Source organism: Malurus melanocephalus, unplaced genomic scaffold (assembly GCF_030028575.1).
Source record: "Malurus melanocephalus ecotype Western Australia unplaced genomic scaffold, MMel_1.1 scaffold_213, whole genome shotgun sequence".
NCBI classification, from domain to species: domain Eukaryota; kingdom Metazoa; phylum Chordata; class Aves; order Passeriformes; family Maluridae; genus Malurus; species Malurus melanocephalus.
This window is the reverse complement of record NW_026623445.1, coordinates 1000285-1022806: the sequence shown is the minus strand read 5'-3', so window position 1 is coordinate 1022806 and position 22522 is coordinate 1000285. Positions and strand designations below refer to the sequence as shown.

The following is a 22522-nucleotide window of genomic DNA, read 5'->3' as shown; positions in this document are numbered from 1 at the left end:
TTGGCCTCTGGGTGCCAGTACAGAAGAGTGTAGGGCTTGTGAGAAATATGCAATACCCATCCAGCCCTGGAAAGGTATCCAGGACACCTGGGACATCACAAAAGCCTCTGCAAGCCAGAATGCCCAAAGGGGGGAAGTGCTGTTTACTAATAGCAATTGATTCATACTAATAATGAAAAAAATACCAAAACCTAAAACAAGTTTAAACACATTCTGCTGTGTACAGAACACTTTTTTCTATTAATAAATTTAAAACAATAGAGCTAAAGGCAGTTTTATAAGAATAAGGATTAGATTTATTGCAGGTGTTTCAGATGCTACTGCAATTTAAGTATCGTTAATAGCAGAGCATTTGGGAGGCTGCRGGTATATACATGGGTTAAGAGTAGGACATTATAAAGTTAAATTATCAAGGTGACTCCTTTGAATGTAGGCCAGAAGCTGTCCTGTTTGTTTAAGAGTAGAGATGTTTTAGTTCCAATTTCAACTTCTTTGGAGCTTTTTTCCAAGGGAGCCTGCTGCTTCTAAAGTTGTTAGGCAGAATGTTCGATTTATAGGCACTGACTAYGCCTTATTCTTTTTGGCAGCAATAAACTACTTGAGGCTCTTATAAAGACCACAGACTACATTATCTAGTTCAGAAGAGACTGCTGTACAGCTAAATAAATTTTCTGAGGGTTCTTTATTTTACAGTCTTAGATACATCTTCTGACCATGGAGTTTTCCTGCACCCACTGTCATTTTAACTGAAGTTCTCTGATTTGGTTGAAGATTTCTTCCATTGCTTGCAAAGGATGTCAATATATAAGACAATGTGTAGGAAAAATGTATATTCTGTTTTTTCAACAGCACTGAGAAAGATGTATTAAAATATAGCAAAAACTTCAGTRTTCATATTTAGGATGTYTTTKCTTTCCCAGCATTCCAAGTGCTCAMATTTGGTGCACATATGAGCACAATACTCCTCAAATCACTCTCACAGAYCTGTATGTATCCAGATATTGATAACCACTGGACAGAGAGTGCTTGGTAAAATGACAGGAATAAAGAGTTACTCCCATGGATGTTTTTTCTACAGCATCTGGAGAGATGGGAAAGAAATTCTTTCTTTTCCACCTTTCATTTTATTTTTATGCTTTACATTTCCAAGCATAAATACAGGTAATAACTGAATTAAGATGGTTATTTGAATGGTTACAAGTATTACCTTGCCAGAGACTGACAAAYAGTAAAAGACTCCATTTCAAGAAGATTTAGGAAAGCTGGAGTTACTTGATGGACCAGGACAAGAAAAGGATCACGCAACAAACATGCCCCACTACGACTGCTTTATGCCCTGTAGTGAGATATATAAACATTCTCTGAGTGACTGTGCTTTTAAGAGGTGGTACCTGAGCTCTGAATGTTGGCAGATGGTCTTCTCCTCGCCTTGCAAAGTCTTTGTACCCAAACCCAGGATCTTCAATGTAGCGGGAGACATCTGTAGAAACTATTTCATCATCAAATGCTGGGAACAAAACAGCAAAATACTTTGCTTTAGGCAAGAATGTGAGTTAATGCTGACTTCCAACTACCACTCTACTACAGGAATAGAGGACAATTTTAGAAGTTTGCAAAGGAGAAGAGTGGTACAAGGGAAAGAAACACTTCAATTCTCATCTTCTTGCATGGGATACATTGCTTCCAATGAGCTCGTTAAATGTCAGCCTATACCAGACATCTAATATACTTCTACAAAAAGGGAAGAGATGGCCTACACTTCTGTCTGGAGGTTTGCATTTCTCTCTGTTGTTTCTGAGGGAGGCTAGGTATCTTAAGTCAGGAAGATGAACATCATCAGCAAAGTCAATGTGTTAGCATAAGAAATAAAAAAAAAAGGATCTTTGACAGCAGGATTATTGTACTGAGCAGACTTTGTGTCAGAAATCACTCCGGCTCTGTTCTGCAAGCAGAACTGTGAGCACCAGAAAGCAATGCAACACTCCTCTTGTAAATATCACCTGAAGATTATGTGAAAGCAAAGAGCTCTACAGTACATCARGGTGAAATTCTGCCAGAAGCTCTAGTAACTAAGCATCTTCAAAGAGCTCCAAAACRTATCACTAAGCAAGCACAGGTTCTSTATCAGGAATCMATCTTTCCCTCCTGAATAAACAGGTGGCTTGATTGTGTAACTACCTCTGCAGAAGTTGACTACTGCATAGCTGACTGCATTTGACCCTGATGTTAAAATCATGGCTCGCTTCCACGTGCATYGACAGAACAGTTGCCATATGTCCACTGTTAGCACCTTGAAAAGTCAGTTAATCTAAGAATTGCAGAAGTGCTTTATCTCCTCTTTGCYTCATTAAACAATCAAAACAGAACTGTGTAGGAAGAAGCTTGGACAACATCTGCTCCAGTAAATCCTCAGTGAAGAATAAAAAACCTGTACACATACACTCATCTCCCCTTGACATGGACTGGATTTCGTGAAAGGGTAAAGCCCAATGAACACTGACTCCTCAACTCAAACCAGCAAATGGTAAAGAGGGAAGAAAGTCAACAAAAATATCAGCAATCCCATCCAAAAACCCCTCCTGTCTGGAATGACACCTTTTCCTCAAACACCTGAAATTTCASAGACTCATGGAAGTCCTGATTTGATAATGAAACTGCAATGGATGTCCATTTATCTRCACTGCTGATACTGCCTGACCAAAGGAAAATAGAGCAAGAATGCAAAATGTCCATTTCAAAATGTCCAGCTTGATGTTGCTGGATGTATCTTCTTTCAAAGATTTTTCCATGTTCCTAGAGAGCCACAAAACAATCTCTCTGCTGAATCTCAGAATATTCTTCCTCCCTTTTGGGCTCTTTGCACAAAACCATTGATTCTCTCAAACACTTTTGGTCTGAAGCTACCAAGATCTAAATTCACTAAGAGCAGTGCAGTAAAATTTGAAGCGTTTTAGGAGTCACTTCTCAAAAAGATATAATCATCTTCAGGTAGTTTCTACTATAAGGAAATAGTTAAAAATTCTGACTGTCTTAATAATATTTTTCCTTCTAACACTTTCTTAGGGAAAAACCCACCTTCCTGTCTGTATGAAACAGGCTTCATTCTGTGGTTAGCTGGAGATGAAGGCCTCCAAAACATATGAAGAATATGGGAAAAGAAAGTTTCAGCTCAAAATTTGGAAAATTATTGAAGAATAAAAAATGCTATGACTCTCTATCACAATACAGGCAGTGGAACAGCACAGCAGTATGATCACTCAGAACAGCAACTTGGAAATATCCTTTCCAGGTGGGCAGTAAACATTGAAGTAGCTGAGTCTCCTTGCAATCTAATTCCTAAACTAAATGTCATATTTGAAGGTGACTTACGAATGTTATTGAAGTTCTAAGCACCACAGAACCTAAACTTGTGAAATATTACTAAATATTTACATAAATTGAAGATACTGAACAGATAAAGAAAGAGAAATGTAGACCCTACTTTTTAAGGAAACCTACAGGCCTTTTTTTTTTATGCAAAAGCTAAATTTCAAGTAGTAAAAAGGATGAWGTCCTTTGTCAATCAAAAAATCTTTAGATGATGAGGCAGGAGGTAAGAACACCCTTACTACACTCCTCCTATATGAAGAGAGAGAAAGACAGAAAACGTTTCAGTCACTTAACTAGCCTCAAGTATTTATTTCTTACAAAACTCAAATGAAATTGAACTGGAAAGGCACAAATACCTCCACTAATTACTAGCAGACTCTCCTTCTTCTCCTTCTCAAAGCGAGTTGCCATTTCTTCCTGAGAGGCTTCTTCATCCTCTTTATCTTCTTGTAGTCTCTTCATCCTTTCCATCAGGGCCTCCAGCTCACTTAAAGAATCTGCAATCTGCAAAAACACCATGACATTCTGCAAAATTACAAGATAGACAACGAGTGCCATCTTCAGATTTCATGCTTGACAACAAACGTTCTCAAAAACAGACAGCAGCAGCAAACACAAAAATTCAAGCCAGAATGAATTTTGTCACTTACAGCACAGACAAACAGCTTTCAGACAAGAAGGCAGGAGCTGGGAAGTGCAGTAATTTACTGCAGTGGGATTAACAGCAAAGAGGTGGTGTTTGAGTGTGGAAACCACAGTCACTCATATTSTACCATGTAGATACCTCAGGAAAATTCATCTGCGTACCCTACACCTCTCGCAACACAATTTTTCATACTAAAGTAACTATATTCAGTTGATGGGTAATGCAAAATATGTTTCTGTAAAGATACAGTGCAACACTGCCTTACAGAAACACAACCTGAGATGACAAATCAGTGCTTTTCTTTCATTACGTGTGATCAAAATAGCCACTCTGTTGACCATTTTTCTTGTTTTTATAAGAAAAACAGACCCCTTTTTACTGGAAATGCATTAAAGCTTGGGGTGCCCTGTAGCTATCATTCAGATTTTTTATAAGATAGATACTTTGGTATTCCTTTCCATCTTTCTGAGTATGTTCTTTTGCCCATAGTTATAGTTGTTTCTAGCAGACTCTTCACTGCTTAGCAAGAAGTGCAGTCAGCAGCAATCCTCTGCCCACTACAAATGGGGAGTAAGGCACTTCTGTGGCAAGAGCTGGCATGTCTTACAGTTCAGAAATTCAAGATACAGCAATTGAACTRAGTGATGACATGTTTACATTCTGCTGATAGTTATAAAAATTGTATCTAGCAACTGCTCATAATCCTGATCTTCCATCAAAGGCAATGAGGCTAGTTCATCTGTCAGCATTTATTCAAGGGCAWGTCTTCAAAAGCATTATAGAGCACTTTTCAGGAAAAAATGCCCAGTTAATTAACCAATGATCAAATTAATTATGTTAATTAACTAGTAATCAAAGTTCTCTGYTGATTCAAGACTGGAACACCAGCATGAAAAATTAAGTAATTTTATTTCAGAYATTTCCTCCCATCTATATGGATAGATGTTCAAACTGTTTTGTGACTGTAGGCCTTGAAGTAAAAATTATTATTGTTATTAYTACTACTTCTATCTTTCCAYTGCTTTTTTTCATGCCCTRTGTTAGGAACATGAATGGCACAATGCTCCAGTCAATGCCACACTGTCTGAAGAAASTGGGATTTTAAGCTTTCTGCTGAAAGCAGTTTTAGTCCTGCCCAATGGGTGGTGAGATTAACCGTGAAAATCACATTGCTCTGACTACCATGCACTGTTATGACGTGGTTTTCAACAGATTGCTCTGGATGTGTCCAGGCTGTATGTAAGAATTACCAGACTCAAGCATTCCTGTAAAGTAGACAAAAAAATTTCAAACTACCCAAAATTCAAACAGGAAAGAATGGAAGAAAGTTTTCTAATGCAAAACAGAGGCAAGCAAAAGAATTTTCTTGCAACACTAACCCCAAAGTTGCTACTTGTGAGGGATGCATTTTCTATGTTGTTGTCATTGGCAAGATCACAGACACAGAAGTTGTTGACTGCTATAAGTCTGACTCCATTAGATGTATCCGGATCTCTCTCTGGATTAATGCCACTACCAAATACAAAACTTGCCAAGGCATGATAATGTGCCAACAGGACAACAGCATGCACCAGTTCAGGAAGAGACCAATTATTTTCCCCAGTCTTGACAAGTTTCTGAAACGAGAATAAAAAAAGTGTAAATACAAAATTTTTTTGGCCCACAATTTTTCTATAAAACACTACGCATTTTCAAAAGGGATCGATTCTTTCTTCCAATAATACCATATTCCCCTTGCACACAAACTCTCACTGGATAAAAAAAGAGACACCTAATATATTACTTCATTTCTTTTGGGCTATTTTAGCCAATGCTATTGCTCAAAAGAAAATCTTGCTGGCTTTGCCACACGGAGGAATCAGCTTGTTTGGTGCACTAGTACTTCCCTGAACTTTTAAACTCAGGATGATGAAGCCTAACCAGGCATTTGCACAGTTCTTGTCAGTTCTTTTTACCAGACATTTACTGCTATTTGCAGGGCATGACTGAAGAGGTACCTGGATGTGCTCTTTTGTGATCAGCCAGGGCCGGTGTGCAAGAAGTTTGTTTATTTCGTTCAGATTTTTCAGTCTTTGGGGAATGTATTCTAAACCATTCAACCACTCTGCAATCCCGCCAGTCTTCAGGAACTCATCAACGTGCATATTTATTAGGTAGGAACACTGATGTCTGGCAGCAGCCTGGGATAATTAAACACAGAGTGAACAGTGCAGCACATTAGTGTGTAATCTGATTTTGCTGTGGGTGAAAGACAGGTTAATAACACAAAACAAAAGTACAATGTCATTCTAAAGGGCCTTATGCAAATGCATTGCAATGCATTTCTAGACAGTATGGAGGATTCTCCAATAAAAATACATTTGATTACTCTGAATTGTGGAATATAATTTAGGTTGTAAGTTGGATCASTACAGAAGAACTCTCTGCCCACGGAGCTGACTTAGATCTTATTGCTYGAAGCCTTGTTCAGACAAGATCTTCACCCTTGCAGATCACAGAACCCTTCTTGGTTCCTGCTGCAATGTCTCAGCATCCTCACAGTGACAATTTTTAGTGCCTACGTGGAATTTCTTTTGACTCGAGTCCACTGCATCTCATCCTACCACTGCACAGGGATGTGGGCATGTGAGAGGTGGATCACTGTGGGAAAYAGTGAATGATGCAGGTTGCCAATTCTCCCTTCTCACTGAAAACCTTCAGGCCAGGCATGCTTTATTCTGATAAAAATCTACTACAACAATTTAGCCCCTGTCAAAATACCATGCTAATTTCCCCTGTCTAAATTCTTCTTTTTCACTTTTTTTATTTAAATCCAGAAGTCAGGATTGCAGGAGAAGCTCCACAGGCTGTGGGTACATACCATGATAGCAATGTAGTGCCTGTAGGGCAAAGGAAGGGGCCCATCCATGCGCAGCATATAGAACTGGCTGCGGAGGAAAGATTCCAGGTATTGAGTATGGATACTCATGACCTGTGTGATGTTGTCCAGGCGACCAGATGTAGAATATTCTTCCACAAGAAGATTAGTACGCTCATCCAAACCATTTGCTTGCATAACCTTGAAAACAAGATGGAGAAACATTAACAGAGGAAGAGATTTCCTCTAGCTTTAGCCCTAGGGAGAAACACTGTTGGTATGAAAGTTTGGTATGAAAGGTTTATCTGTGTACAGACCTAAAGACAATGATGGAGCTCTGGATGTATATTTGTAAACATACATGCCTGCCTGCTTGCAAATACACACAGTATCCTACTTGTACTGAGAACTGAAGAGCACTTTACACTGAGCCTCTGCAATTTTTGTATTTTTTATATGTTTCTGTAAAACTCAAATCCATTTTTCTGTACATCTTTTCAAAACAGTGGGAGTTGCAGATGCTGAAAGTCAAATCTGTACAGAGAGCTGTAAGTAAGYAAGAGCTAAATGGAAAGTAAATTCTTTATGGAGGACAGCCTGTATAGACACACACCACCTGAGTGTTCAGCCCTAAAATCAATTTCAAAATTAATGGAGAGGAACTGGATTATGTAACCAAATTATAGAAACAGCCTGGTAATCAACCCCTTCTGTGCTTTTATAATTGAAGAGGAGATCAAATGCTAATTTGTCCATAACATTCAGGTATTATTTAGAATGTGAATTTAATGCTTTCTTTAAACAAAAGCTGTTCTTTAATTATTCCAACCAATCCAAACCTTGGGCATGAGATGAAATGAAACAGCAAAAGACTAAGTAGCTCTTGCATTGCAAGCCCTGACACACTGTGAGTGCTATTACTCAGTGTTTATCACCAGGAACAGCCATTCTCAACATGTTCACCACTGAAATGACAAGCACAAGACTAGAATATCCAGTATTTATTCTGACACTGTGCAGTAATAAACCAGCTGGCTTACTATTGCAAACACCATGAAATGAGAACATATTTTAGCTGTTTTACAGCACATGAAGCCAGAAAGTGCCTAAAACCAAAAAGCACAATGATTTTGCTAAAATATTTGATTTAAAATATGTTTTCTTCTTTATGATAGGCTGATGAGTGGACCATGTCTCAAATATTTTTTATCATATCTTACACAGAAGTTACATACAAAGAAACACAAACAACATACTACATTTCCACTTCTCATTGTTGTACTTTCCTGTTTTAATTTGTGGCCCAGGAAGAAAGGGAAGAAGCAGCTACAGTTAGGTAGCTCCATAATTTTTACAAGTTATCTTCAGCTTTTTTGTGTTTTGCACCCAAAATGATGCCTTCTCAGTTTTCCTTAATAAAGTTTTTACCATCAGWATTTTATTCACATGTTAGAGACAATTTTATCTCCCTGTATATACCTCACTCCACTCCTAGGAGTCCCCCTCATTCTTCAGCAAGTGTATCTCCCATATATTTAAGAGATTCTTGTCTCATTTCTTGAGGAAATTTAGTGGTTTCTTGGGAAAATATTTTTTGTSTCTCTGGTAAGGTTTCTAATCTTCTCCTGCTTGTCAGGAATTCTCCTTGTAACAGTGCAAGTTATGGAAAGAAATTCTGCTGACAGAATCAAAATATAATCCTGTAGGACTGTGCTGTTGCTATGTTAGGCATAGCAATATGCCATATGATTACTTCTAAAATTTATCTCCATCTCTGTTACTATCCTCTTCATACTSTGCATGTACTTCCTCCTGATTTATTATCATCCACAAACATACTTTAAAAATATTCTGCTTTTAAAGCCTTGTGGCATGTTAATARGAACCTTTACAATTAAGCCATTATTTCCCTGCCCATATTCCTTCCATTACAACAATATGGCAGCCTTTTGCACCACTAGTGTTATAAATCAAGATCTGTGAGACAGTGTATTACCATTCTGTTACTAAACCCTCCCTAGTCACTATTTCATGACAAGGAATGAAGGAGAAAGGTAGTAGTTTGCTTAACAAACCACAGTTGGCATTTACCATGGCAAGAACCTCCAGTCTGAAATCCAACCATACCTTTCAACCATAAATTCTCTCAAGAGCCACAGGCTAAGGAATTAAGTAATTTTTGCCAGCTCTCTCAAACGGAAGGTCAGGCACTGCTCTGAGAGCTACACAATCATCCTGCTGCAATACTGGACAGGCCTCCCCTCKGGTCTGGCATTATGAGTAATGTGTTCACACACACCAGAGAAGCGCAGAGCTGTTACTCATGGCTATCTACAGGAATGCTGGTGACTGAAAAGATGTCACCACTGTGACATGTCAAACAGTACCACTTGTGTGAAAGGATGAGGTGGTTCTTACCCACTGGAACCTGCTCCAGAGAAACCATCGCTTTTCCTTTCAAAGGAGCTTATCCTGGTACCATGGAACAAGCAGGGTCAYAGAACTGTCCTTCAATGTCATCACTTTAAAAGCTAACACACAGCCCAGCAAACTGCTAACTTACTTCATTCTCTGGTATAAAGGCACTTGGTCCTCTTGTCAACGGTGGGGAAACTTGCACTCGCTTTTCCTGCAAAACAGTCACATAGTTCAGTGTAAGGAATTACTCATCCCACAAAATGAGACCTTCACGGTCTGCATTCAGTTCTCTTCTCAAAGCCTGGGTGTTTTATAGTCCACTGAGGAGGTGATGGCACTGTATCACATTAAATCAGCTTTGCATCCCCTGTACTAGGAACGAAGGAATAGCACAAATTCTGGCAAGGAACAGCACCAATTTAGGACAGAGGTAAGGCAGAAACAAACCCCAAAAAGATAATCCCGATTGATTTACAGTCCAGTTTGAAGATACACAGATAATAGCAACAAAACATTTGGCATGACGCTAAAATTAGCCATTTAMTAGACTGAATGGAAGGTTTAAAACAGAGCGGGGAAAAAAGCCACACTYGGGAAATTATAACCAAGATGCTGTTTTCTTCCAGTATCAGCATCTGATGAGATCTTTAGTGTTGTGAAGAGTGTAAGCACTTWGTGTGCCAACTATTGGCATGAAAAGCACAGTCCAAGCAAAGTAGCAAGTCCCAATTACAGGCATTTTCTAGAATCCTGATGCAATGGCCACTTTACTCAGTGCTGAGCCCAGAGCACACTGCACACACCACAAGCTTGGTGTGCAAACCCCAGCCACAAGGCAGGAGGATATATTTAGTACAGAACAAGCTGATAGCGCAACAAGAGCCAGAGGACTTTTTTTTTTATTTATTAGGGATAAGAAACTGGACTAAGATAAACTGTGTTGCCAGCCATAGGAYTGGAGGGGACCTGGGGAAGCTGCCTGCTCCTCCGACTCATCAAGGGCAGGACCAGCACTGCCCACGTCATTCCTGACCACTGCTGGTCCAATCCTCCTGCAGGTTCCTTCRTCTCCATGGGTCATTTATTTCAGTGACTAACTCCTCACATTGTTAAAGTTTTCCTAATGTCTAACCTGAATTTCCCTTGTAATAATTTAAAGCAGTTGCTTCTTGTCTTTTCTTCTTTTCCTCTTTATGGTTATTTTCCACCTATCTGGGTGGCTGCACACTTGTCTCAAAGTCCCTAATTGCAACCACAGCGYTGGTGACTCTTAATATGTTATCCATAAACAGCAGTATTGGATTTGCATACTAAGTATTTCATGCCCCTGACATAAAAGTCTGAAGTTTTCCATAACAAATGATCCTTAAATACCTCTACCAGGGGGCTTTAAGCTTAACTGCTGTGTGCACAAACAGCAGTGCCAGTCACATAATGGATGTGCCACTGATTTCCACACAGGAAAATTAAGCCACTGAGCTGCGTAACTATTGTCCCGATTCTTAAAAACATCCTGTCCYTTCTAAATTAGATTAAGAAATAACATGCAAAAATCAGCAATGATTATTCAGGAAAGATGTTCCAAAGCAAACTCTAGCAGGACAATTGAATTTGTGACTTCGGAACAATTAGCTGCTAAAAGATGCAGAAWTAAGCTAGATGAACCACATGAAGCCCAGCAGCCAGGACACAACCTACTCCATTTGCTGCCTATTGTCACAGTCCCAAAAATCCTGTAAAATACTTCTCATGTATAAAAAGTACCCAATCAAAAGTAAGAAGAAATGGTATCTGCAGATGCAACTCCTCCCTAACACAGCTACACAAGGCACAGAAAGACATCTTCTGCCTTCAAATACACAGTCTTGCCAACAGTCAGTCATTCATTCCTGCCAACATTAAAAAAATGTTTTCCAAGTTTGGATCCAAGCTTGGATTTTACTTGTTTTATGAAGGTTATCTGGAAATTAAGTTTAGAACCTTGATTTCACACTGAATAATCAGGAGGAAGCAGCTTGTGTGAGTGACAGAACTTGGATAGCTGAACACTGTTAGCTCACGCTGGAGCACAGGTCTAAAACCAGAGCTGAACCTTCTCCATCCTGCTCTCTGATCTGTACTTTCTTCACGTTCTTCAAAGCTGGTCCTTGAGGTGAGACCATGGCAAAAAAAGTCCCTGTGTTGCTTCCATTCCAGGGGCTCCATTCCCCTGTTTTCCCATTCTGTGACTGCAATGACTCCTTTGAGCCTGCAGATAAGCTACTGCTGAGGAAAGGAGGAAACGGGACTTGGGTGAACGAATATAGGCAAGTATCAACAATTAATTTCTGTGAATAATGACAGAAAGCCAAGGAGATAGTCAGACATGAAAAATGTGTGTTAAATCTACTACAAAAAGAACAAAGTCCAGCTCCTTTTGGGTGGTGGCAGTTCTAAAAATAAAACAAGCCTGGAAAAAARAAAAAAGGACAAACAACTAAAACAAGAACAAAACCCAAAAAGCCGAAACATGATCATTCAAGTTGATGAGACTTATCCCTGCACACTTCCAGGGAACTGGTATTTTTTTATATTAGAAGTGCATACTCTTCCCTTCCATCAACAAGAAAGATTATTTTCCCTTCCTGCCAAAGCTTTTATTTTATTAAAACTGGTTAAAACAAGCTTGTGAGGAGAAAAGGAGCAAACATCATCTGGTTGCACAAGTTCTCAGGATGCTATTAATAAAAACATGTGAAGTTTACAAGCATTGAGAAAGATAATGTTGGCTTTGTTGAGCTACAGATAAGAACCATTGCTTCTGGGCATGCTTTATCTAGAGCAGTGATTTAAGGTCTACCCAAGAACCCAAACATAAAAAAYAGTGCATGGGAATTAGAAAGCAACACTGCAGATATATGATCCTTTACGGTGTAAGTTCTTGCAAAGCATCTTGTTTTTCAATAAAGCCATTTTGTTTTCCTGTCCAAGTAGGCCTTGCAGGTTACTCTAGCTATCACTTAAGTCAGTCAGGGTCCCAAGTATCTTATTTGAGATAGGATTTTTWTGCTAAGAGGCTGAAGCAAGAAACAGGTTGCTCAGCAACTAAAATGCTGTACGCACATCTACCAGTCATTTTCTCCTCCAGAAACACATTGCCAGGGTATGAAAAATTTCCATTTATATTAAGACTAGGGCCTTTYTGAGGGCTGTTTCCTCAGAAGGAATGAGATGATGAAGGGCTTCAAAGCAGAAAAAGGTGCACCAGAGCATGTTCCTGAGAGAGGGGCTGCTGCAAGCCAGAGCCTCGGAGCAGGTTTATTAGCAACACACTGCGGCATCAGACAGAACGAGACCTCTGCAGAGCAYGGGAGAGCTGACGCAGGAATCCATGAAAAATCCTACCTAAGCTCCACCTGTGACTTCTTTCTGTCCTCAAACTGCACTTGCATAGTGTCAGGAGCTTCATCAGGAATTTGAATGGTGACAAAGTAGAAGCATTTCCCCTTTACTCACCTATAAACTGCAGGATAGACCTTCATCCTTGGGCGAGCTCTGTGCAAACCCACAGACACAAATCTGCAATTTGCTATCTCACGGGTTTATTTTCAGTTGTGGCAGGGACTGCATACCATTCCYTCCAGAACCAAGATGGGCACTGGGATGTGGCACCTGCATCTCAAAGTRCTGCCCGGCTGCTGTGGCAGAGCAAGGATTGCCAGAGCCCCTGGGGTTGGTGACACAGCCATGAAGTCCAAGTGGGAGAAAACATGAGCCCAGCTGGCTCTGGCATAGCACAGCGGCTTTCCTCACAAAGCCTAAAGCAAAAGAAATAACCTTTCTTCCTCTTCACCACCACATGAATCACCATGGCCTCAGGCTTTAAAGAAATGGCTATTTTTAGCAAGCTATGAAAGGAGGCTGTTTTGTTTGAGAATGGAAGCRCTAGCTGGTGGGGCTGATCAAACAGCTGCTTTAGGAAGCACTTCTGAATATCTGTGCATGCAGAAGAACACAGGTAAGGAGCAAGGGGTTGCACTGCTACAGGTGCATGGGGGCTTCTTACACACGTGGTRTATAAAATCTAATTCATCCTGCACTGGACATTGAGGTGATCATACTTCAATGGGGTGGGGGAAAAATCACAGGGGAGAAACATACAAAAGGGAATTTTGTGAGCCATGGCAACACTGCCACTTGTGTCCCTGCAAACTCCCAGAGCAGTGCAGGTTCCTGGGAAACACTCATGAAGGGTCTCAGAGCCTCCACTCGCACAACACCTGCCACCAGTGTCAAGACATCAGRATAATAAACAGCACCAGATCAACTATGAATCCGAAGGGCATCCCAAAATTAGCTTCCCCTGAGGAACAACCCCTTTTTCCTAACAAGCAGAAATGTTTTTTGGGGGGAAGGTAATGAGTATACTTATTATTTTTTACACTTCTTTTTTGTATTATTCTACAAGCAATTTTGCTACCATCTAGCATTTATAAGAATCTTTGTTATTTAAATTCAGTGGTCTATCTCTTTAAAATACACATTATCATCTGCAGTAATAATCTCAGTCAAGTCTGTCACTGGGTGGGAGTGGAGAACTGGATTTAGGATTCCCTGTCTGGGGCTGAATCTTCCCAAAGGAATCCTTTTTCCCCAGTCTCAGCATTATCTTACAGTTCTTCAAAYTCAAAATACACTAGTCCAATCTCACAGACTTAATGTTATGGAGCCCACGTCTGGTCTTCAGCTGACAGACACAAATGCCTTGAATTTTAGTTCACATTACAAGCAGCATTATTTGCTGCTGCTGCTGTTCAAAACCCTACCTACAGTCTGGTTTCTCCTACTCCCACTGTTGCTTACTGAACACATTTTCACTTTTGCTTCTTGGATCTTGGAACAGGCTCTACCTCCACTGGCTCTAATCAGAGACAAATGCTCTGAGTTTCAGTAAATTGTAACACAAGTTTAGTCATACAGTCATACTGGACCATCTGCTTATTTCATCCTCGCTGAAAACAGAAGAAAGCATTAAAAAAAAAAGTTATCTGAACACTGGCTGTGTATTAGCATCTACTTTTATTCAAAYTCTTCCTTAGGATGCAGAAGGGATTTTGTTTATTTCTGTGCATGCCAAGTTGCATTTTAATTTAGCCAYCCAACTTTGGCAGAGGAAGAGCAGTTTAGAAATGTGGCAGAAGTTTAGGATGCATCCAGCTCATTTCAGATGATAACTTGGTTATTTGCTGTAAGTTTGCAGAGGATTAAYATAACAGTTTTAAAACTACACATAGTCTTGCTCACTAAATCAAAAACTCATTTTAGATTAAATAGTCACAGTTTACCTGTCTTCACATGTCAGTACTCCTGGGAGACTCTGATTGACAAGAACAAAGAMGTATATTCATCAAAGCTGTGAAATTTTGACATTTACTGACAACCATTTATTGATGCATCATTTATAAAAGAAAAAAAATCTGTTGATGGTATCTAATGTAATAAAACTAGGATTTTTTCCAGCTTCAGAACATATCTGCAATTCATCTCACATGAMGTTTGCACTGCAACTTCAAAAATTTAGATACACATTTGAAGGGTAAACCTTGGTGTCCTGTTATTCAAAACAATTTCTGTACAAAAAGAAAAGCCAGAAGACAAAAATGTGAACAGCAATGATTTGAATGATGCACAGCACTTTATTTGCTGACAGTGCAGAACTCCTCCTTACAGCTGACCTGTTCCTATAATTAAACCCAGGATATAACTCCAGAAGCAATAAAAGAAATGTTCAGAACAAACAATGTCCAAATGTTAAGAGTTCACAAAGCAAAAGTCCTAGCCTACAGTCATTTGTAAGGGGTGTTTCAARTGATTTTGCAACTGTTTCTTCCTCTTAACAGACTGTCCAACTCCAAAAATGCAAACTAAGCCATAAAGATGAAAATTAGCAGAGGAAGTTGAACAGCAGGAAATCTCCCTTTTTTATGGAAGAACAGCATTTCAAAATACTTAAAACAGTAACTTTTAACATTAAGAATTTGGCATCTTTGTGCCTCACAGCTGATGAAGTGGTGCAAAGAGCTGGGAAGAGAGCCAGGGTAGTACAATTGGTGGAGAGCTTCTGCTCTGGTWACAGGTTACAGCCCTTTTGGATTTCACACAATAAAAGGAAGCCTATCCCAAGTTCCCATCCCTCCACCAGCTATTAAGAACACAATCCACACTAATTAGAAACCAAAGGTCAGCAATTTCTACCCAACCCAAGATGGATGGTTCAGGCAGCAGAAGTCCCACAATGATTCCTTGATCTCTGAAAGATMTCCAGTACTTTCAGGATACTTGCTACTTACAGGAGAAAAACTTGGAAGTGAACACGAAGTTACTGGCAGAAAAGCCTATCACCTTTTCCATAAGCAAGCCTACATTTGCATCCTTACTACTCCCACTGTTATATCATTCTCCTTATCCTGGGGATAATTTTTCTGAACCAAAACCAACTGCAACTGGGAGCAGACAGACAAGAACTGCAAGTCAAAAGTCAGAGCAACACGTATGCTGAAAAACAATTCTTTATTTAAGGAACCTGAACTATATTTTGCACAGGTTTTTTTTGGTCAGAATAGACCTAAATGTATCAAGTAAAAGACAAACCTTAATATTGATTGAGGTTCAGAGTACATGTAGCTGTGTAAGGAAGGCTGAGGCTCCTGATTAGAAAAATGGGAAGACCTTCACRAGAAAATTTGTTCAACTAATGGTGCCAAGTCAAACCTAAAGATTGATTATTAACATGCAAAAAGGATGAGACAAACAGCTACATTTTCTACTTCCTTGTTGCTTGAGAGTCACGTCCATTTAATTCAAGCCAAATCTCAAAATCTGACTTCTTATTCAATCATTATGAGATACCAAAGATGAAACCTAACTGACCAAACGCAGACACCCACATCAGAGTTAGCCAACTGGATGCTGGTTAAAACTGAAAAAAGGAAGGTGATGTCTAACTCAGGATGAGATCAACTGTGTCACGGAAAAGTCTGAATTTCCACCACAGGACTTCATGGCTAACCAGGCATTGGTCTGAAGACCAGCAAGACACATACCACCAGCAGACAACAAATGGTCTTCTCGTCTACTTCAGCCTTCCAAAATACTCTCAAAAAATGAAACAAAAAACCCCAACCAAAAGAATGGGGAAAATGGAAAAAGGAGACAAACAACGCTTCTCTCACCCATCCATGGAGAACTTCACCTCCTTCCCTCCCTGCACACCCAACAGCTAACAGTGGAGTTTGTGAGTTCCCCAAGAAATGCACTCAGGACAGAAGACCTTGTGAGTGACTATCTACAGATACAAGCACAGCAGAAGAGCATGTTCTGTGTTTCAACAGAAAGAGATATTAAGAGCAAAAGTTAGAGTGCAAAAACTTCAGTGGTTTTAGCTGGGACTTGTTTTATCTGTACCTTGGCTCCYTTCCACCTTCAGCTTTAGCTCACATCTGACACACTGAGACAGACCAGTATTATCTAGTTTGGAGAACATAGCCTTTAGCCATTAAGATGGCAAAACTGCACTGAGTTAATCTGCCTCCTCATCAGCCCAAACAGGAGCACTGCACATCAAGGAAGACTCTCTGAAGCAGCACAGCACATCCTTTAATCCGCTGCCTCCATGCAGAGAGCTGCCTTGTCCTGCCTGAACACAGCCCATGTAACCAAGCCTGGCTTTGCCGTGCCAGAAGGGTCCCATGTGCCCAGGAGGCTGCAGGCTCAGTGTGGGCAGGGACAGTGACTGTGGTCGTGTGTGTGGCCTCCTCCTCCTAYGRAGAGACCACAGCCACTTCCCCACTYGATCCGCRCAGCACAAYGCTGCCAACAGGTAAAACAAACGTTTGCTACAAAGTGCAGACAGAACAGCAGCTGCTTTGACAGTCTTGAATTAATACCTAAATTAACGACTGAGAGCACAGCCTCTTTACAACACAGTAATTGAATGGTTAAATACTTCAATTCATAAACACACACACATTTGATTTATTTGGCATACTGCCAATTGGAGATTAAAAAACAAAAAGAGAGAAAGACCCCTGGGGTTATGCAAATGCATCATGTAYCTCTGGCAGAACTGTCTCCCAAGAATGCTCTACCGAATTTTTAACAGAAGTATTGTATAAAAAGACATGCCTTGTAAGCAAGCAAAATAGAATGGTATTCATCCATACTGTAAATGCATAATGGCATSCTCCTACTGTTAAGAAAGTGGCTTGGGGTGTGGTGTTTTTTTGTTGCTTGGTTTTGATTTTTTCAAGTATTTCAAAGAGGCTGAATGATTGAAACACTAGATTAACGTAAGGACTGTACACTGCACAATACTCCTCACAATTTTTTWAAGAAAGTCTTGAAAGGACTCCATGGCAATTCACGCTCGAAAATCCCCAAGTGCTACAGTGTTTCAGCAGAGACCATCATCACACCAAGGGCTTATAGAAATGATGATGCATTTAACAGCATGTTACTATAAAAACAGACTGGGTGTATTTTTAACCAGGGACAGTCATCAAGGCTGCATTCTCTCATCTCTCCTCTTTGTTACTGGCATTACATTCATTATGGCAAAGCACAGAGAGACATTTTAGGCACAGTATGCCCTAAAACATTAAGATTTGGACTTTTACCAAGGTAAGACTCTCAAGGTTATGCCTGCACTGCAGTTGCAAGCACAACTGCTGCTCGTCTACAAGCCAGCTTTAAAGAAGTCCTTGGGTCAGGGGTTTTGAAGAAGTCCTTGGTTAACAGTTCCTAAGTGAGGCAGGCACACGAAGCTCTGCTGCAAAATCAGCTTGAGAAACCAGACAAATGTTAAGTCAGCCATTGCTGAGTTTCCACTTGAAAAGACGAAGCTTGACAGCTCTGAGTGAACACTACCATAAAGAGGTATGCTCACAGCAAGTATGGATMCCTACCTTCACACTTTAATGGAAAAAATAATAACAATATCCTCCTCTGATTAGCATTCGAGTCCCCCACAGCTGCAGGGGAGGAAGTTGGGCTCTGACCTCTGCACCAGCTCACTAGAATTGTTTCCTTCCAGCTTCAACTTACTTGCATGATAGATAGACTATCTATCTATCAGAAGCAACAAGGCTGCACTGCTCTCGTGGCCACACAAAGTATTTTGTTGCCTGAGGGATTAGTCAAGCAATGTTTGTGACTAATATAAAACACTACMTGTTTACAAACTACCAAACACTGAAAAATCTTCCCAAGCCAAGTGTCGTGGAAATCCACCACAGAGTTTAACTCAAGGAGGCAAAGATTGAGGACTTTTCCAATGTAAAAACCTGTTTGACCTGTAACTATGAGATTTCACATCATACAGTCCAGCTTCCCAGGCATTTCCACTACTTTTCACCCTGCAATGTTGCTGTACAGCTTACTCTTCTTGTAGCTGTTCTTCTAAAATTCAGCAGGAGATGCACTCTGCCTGCTCCCTTGATTGGCCATTGAACCAGGACATGGAAGTGGGAAGTCTGCATTTTATCAGAAGAGCAGCAAACYTGCTGCAGAGGCACATTTCACTACCTGGAGCACATCACGGGTACTTCTCCACTGCATTTCAGGGATCAGGTACTGAGCTGAAGCCCCACACTCCAGAAATAAACTCAGCCTCTGTCCCTGCCAAAACTCCCTTTTGATAAGTCTGTGTCCTTGTGTTTTCAGCTCGATAAAAGCTTCTAGGACACCATCTATTTGCTCAGTAGTAAACGCTGCTGCAGTCATATGCTCCCAAGCACCTTTCACTTACCAAGTACTCCATAAAACCAAATTCTATTCAAAGACATAAGAAAGTCAAGCAAATGGCACAGGCATGGGTTTTCAAATTGCTTTTCCCACACATTTTATGTACCAAATGATCACAGCAGTTATTTTGACTCAGTGTGCAGGAACTATCTTAAACATCATRGAAGCAGCTTGCCAAAATTCAGAATACAAAATCCTTTCACACAGATTAAAGAGGGAAACACGCTCTGCTCAGTACTGGAGCTCTCCCAGCTAGTTTTCTGCCATCTTTTCATAKAGGATTGTGAAACACAGTAGCCTGAGTCTTGGAAAACAGCTCTGAACTGCAGAGGTTGCTGTCACAAGCACATCAAATAATTTTAATTGATTGCCTCCTCGCTGTTAYAGTCCATGCATAGTGTGCTTTTACCACCTCCAATAAAAGGATTAGGAACCAACAGGCGACAAGCTCAAGCAGAGGTACTTAGCCTTTTCCACAATGTGCAACTATGCTGTTGAAATCCTTGCTGTAAAATATTATGGACAAAAAAATCTGTGTTTAAAAGCAAAGTGTTCAAGTTCATAAAAGATAAATACAGGAATGGTTATTAAATATGGAGAATTCAACCTCCAGCTCAGGAAGTTTTCAAATGGCAAATACTTGGAGCCTGGGAGACAGTGCTGTGGGAGTGCATAACACACTGCTCCATTTTGTGTCTTCTTTCTTCTGTATCTCCCCTTGGCCACTGTCAGAGACCAGACACTGAGTTTCAATCTGACCCACTAAATCTGCCCCAACGCTACCATATACCTGCAACAGATTGGTTCAAGAATACTACTTATTTTGTAAGTCCTATTAAAAAATGGAACCTATTTTCTGATAGAGATAGGAATTGACATCCCCCAAGCAAGGAGGTATTTTAGCTAAACTGGAGCATTATAAAAATAAGTATTGTACTATACTAGTGTAGAAGATGCAGGCCATGTTATGGAGTACTTTAGTGCCTGAGTGAGCACATTCTTACATTGCCTGTTCAACACACATGGCATCATATAATTTACTTCATAGTCTCAAGTACATTACASTGCAATTCTTTATTAACACTGGTTTTAGGAAACCGGTGTTATTACTCCCCTTTTCTGAATGCACATCATCAGAAATTCCCTCAATTTAGATTTGAAAAAGGTGAAGGAAAAAATGCCTAAGCATTAAAACATAATGACAATATCCTTATGAACCCTCCCTACTCACCTGATGGGTAGATGATGTTTGTAAAGATAGATGGAATCTAACAGGAAGAATATAAGCACATACTGGCTATGCCACCTCACCATGAAGAACTTTAACTAAGCTGTTGGTGTGAATATTCAAAACAATGTCAAAATTTAATAATATTATAAGGTTTCTAATGTATAGCAAACAAAATTTGTGGCTAATGTTCCGTGAAWTTTTAAGTTAATCCATTGAAAAGCCTTTAAAAGAAAATGAGAAGCCCCCTTAGCACAAGTTTCTTGGACAAATGTTTATGTTCAACTGATGATCACTGACCATCTTTGCAACAGTTCACATAATGTAAGGCCCACTGATGATCTTCTGCTAGCTCTGCCTGGGAAGAGATACTCCTCCTGGACATCCAAAAGGAGCAATATCCTCCTGCTTTAAGAGAAGCACTTTTTTTCCATCTCTCTTTGGTTGATGACTCAAATAGGGAGAATGTGCCAGACAAAAAATAAAATCTCCCTGACTAACACGCTTTACCTCTAGCCTAAAGGTACAATTTCCAAGAGCGAGCGCCTYGCTGTCTAAGCCAGGAGTTTAAGACTCTTTTGATTAGTTGATTTGTAAGCATTTTTCAGAAGGASGTGGCATCCACACCATGCCTCTGAGTTTACTGAAGTAAGTCTTCTTACACAGTCTTCTTGAAAGAAGTCCAGAAAAATCTTATAGGTGCTAGGGCCACAGATGGAAAACCATGAGTGAGCCCTTTTGATTTTTCAAATAGGAAATCCTAAAATGATTACCAATTGGAGCAAATTATTTCTCCATGGAGTCTTGTTTGCAAAAGCAGGAGGCTGTTTTACAATGAGCTAGGAGCTGACATACAAACTGCTTTACATTCAATTAGTTTGGGAGAGTCTGGGTGAGAGACAGACAGGGAAAGGCTTCATCTCAGTAGCACATTCATAAGCCACCGACTGGCTGAAACAACCAGAAGAATACTTGCAGTCAGGCAGTTTCTTCCCCTCTCTTCATTTTTTTTTTTTTAAGAACATTTTGCATCTTAAGCTACATCTTACCAAAGTGAGTCATTAGTGAGATACAATCTCCAAAACACACTGACTTCATGTAGCTGAGCTGGTGGAAGCAAAAGCCTAAGATACAAATGTATTTCCATGACGGAGCATAAAAGAGATGCTGATWTTCAAACATGAAGGCTCCTAACTGTTAGAGAGGATTTATTGCATKTAAATACAGATACTTGTCCAGAGACAGAGCAGCTTCTCCTGCTCTGTCCAGCCACCCAGGCCAGCAGATTGACAGAAAGTCAGATTTACCTCCAACCTCTACTAGTATTTTTTCAGATTACTGCCTACACTTTTACTAAGAGGGCTTTTGCTGTAGTTTGGTGACTTGACGACTCTACAAAAAGTAATAAAGAAATCATAAATGCACTTATTTTATACCTTGCTTGAATGAACACTTCTGTAGCTATGGAACAGTAATTAACATGCACTGCCTAATAAGGTTCTCCACTGCCCTCCCGTTGACTTGTTCTTTTTCTTAATGAAGTCACCAAACCCAAAAGGAGACCCTTCCATCAGAGTAAGCCCAGCTTCTAAGAGACACATTCACAGCCTTTACTTGAAACAGCCTTACCTCTATACAGACAGAGGTTAGGCCGTGAATATATTTTGTTCAACTTTTCTGGGAAACAAGAGCTGACACCATAGGCCTACCTCCTCAAACAGGACAAATTAATCATGCTGGATGGTTGGATGCTGCCTGTATGTATTCATGAAGCACAGCTTAACTCTAAGGAGTGTCCCTATACAAAACAGCAGCAGCCCTGGATAGCCAAACTGCTTCTGCTGGTACAGCAAGTTTCTGTTGGATAAATAGGTCAAGGAACTACACCTTTATCTAATACCTTTTGCATTAAGTGACCTCAAGAGCAGGGGCACGGAGGGAGACCCTCCCTCCACCTCCACTCCCCCTTTGTTTTTCTAAGCCATGTGTGAAAGAAGTTCCCAGCATACTCTCCAAGCTGCAGCCTGCTCTCCTGTCACTTGGACTCTGCCCAGGTGGAAGAGCCTCAAGTTCCATCTCTTCTGAAGAACTACAATGCTGGCTGCAGGCTCCTTCAACCTTTAATTACATTAAGCTGACTTTTTCAACTAACACACCTTTCCTCCTAACTACTTGTCAAGCACTGGCATAGAAGCAAGACAAGTTTTCAATTGCTGGAATAAAA

General features: G+C 40.2%; 1 protein-coding gene across 2 annotated transcripts in view; it reads right to left on the bottom strand.

Annotated features, from left to right (window-relative positions):
* The window catches only part of SESN3 (sestrin 3), a 45572-nt gene that overhangs the window by 11985 nt on the left and 11065 nt on the right, over positions 1-22522 (bottom strand). For both annotated transcript variants that reach the window (XM_057374001.1, XM_057373999.1), the window contains exons 2-7: positions 9436-9501; positions 6876-7073; positions 6013-6195; positions 5395-5631; positions 3726-3873; positions 1392-1507 (exon numbers count right to left, since the gene is read on the bottom strand). In XM_057374001.1, coding sequence (XP_057229984.1) covers positions 1392-1507; positions 3726-3873; positions 5395-5631; positions 6013-6195; positions 6876-7070 — 879 coding nt within the window. In that variant the 5' untranslated portion in view covers positions 7071-7073; positions 9436-9501. The remainder of the gene's footprint in view (positions 1-1391; positions 1508-3725; positions 3874-5394; positions 5632-6012; positions 6196-6875; positions 7074-9435; positions 9502-22522) is intronic.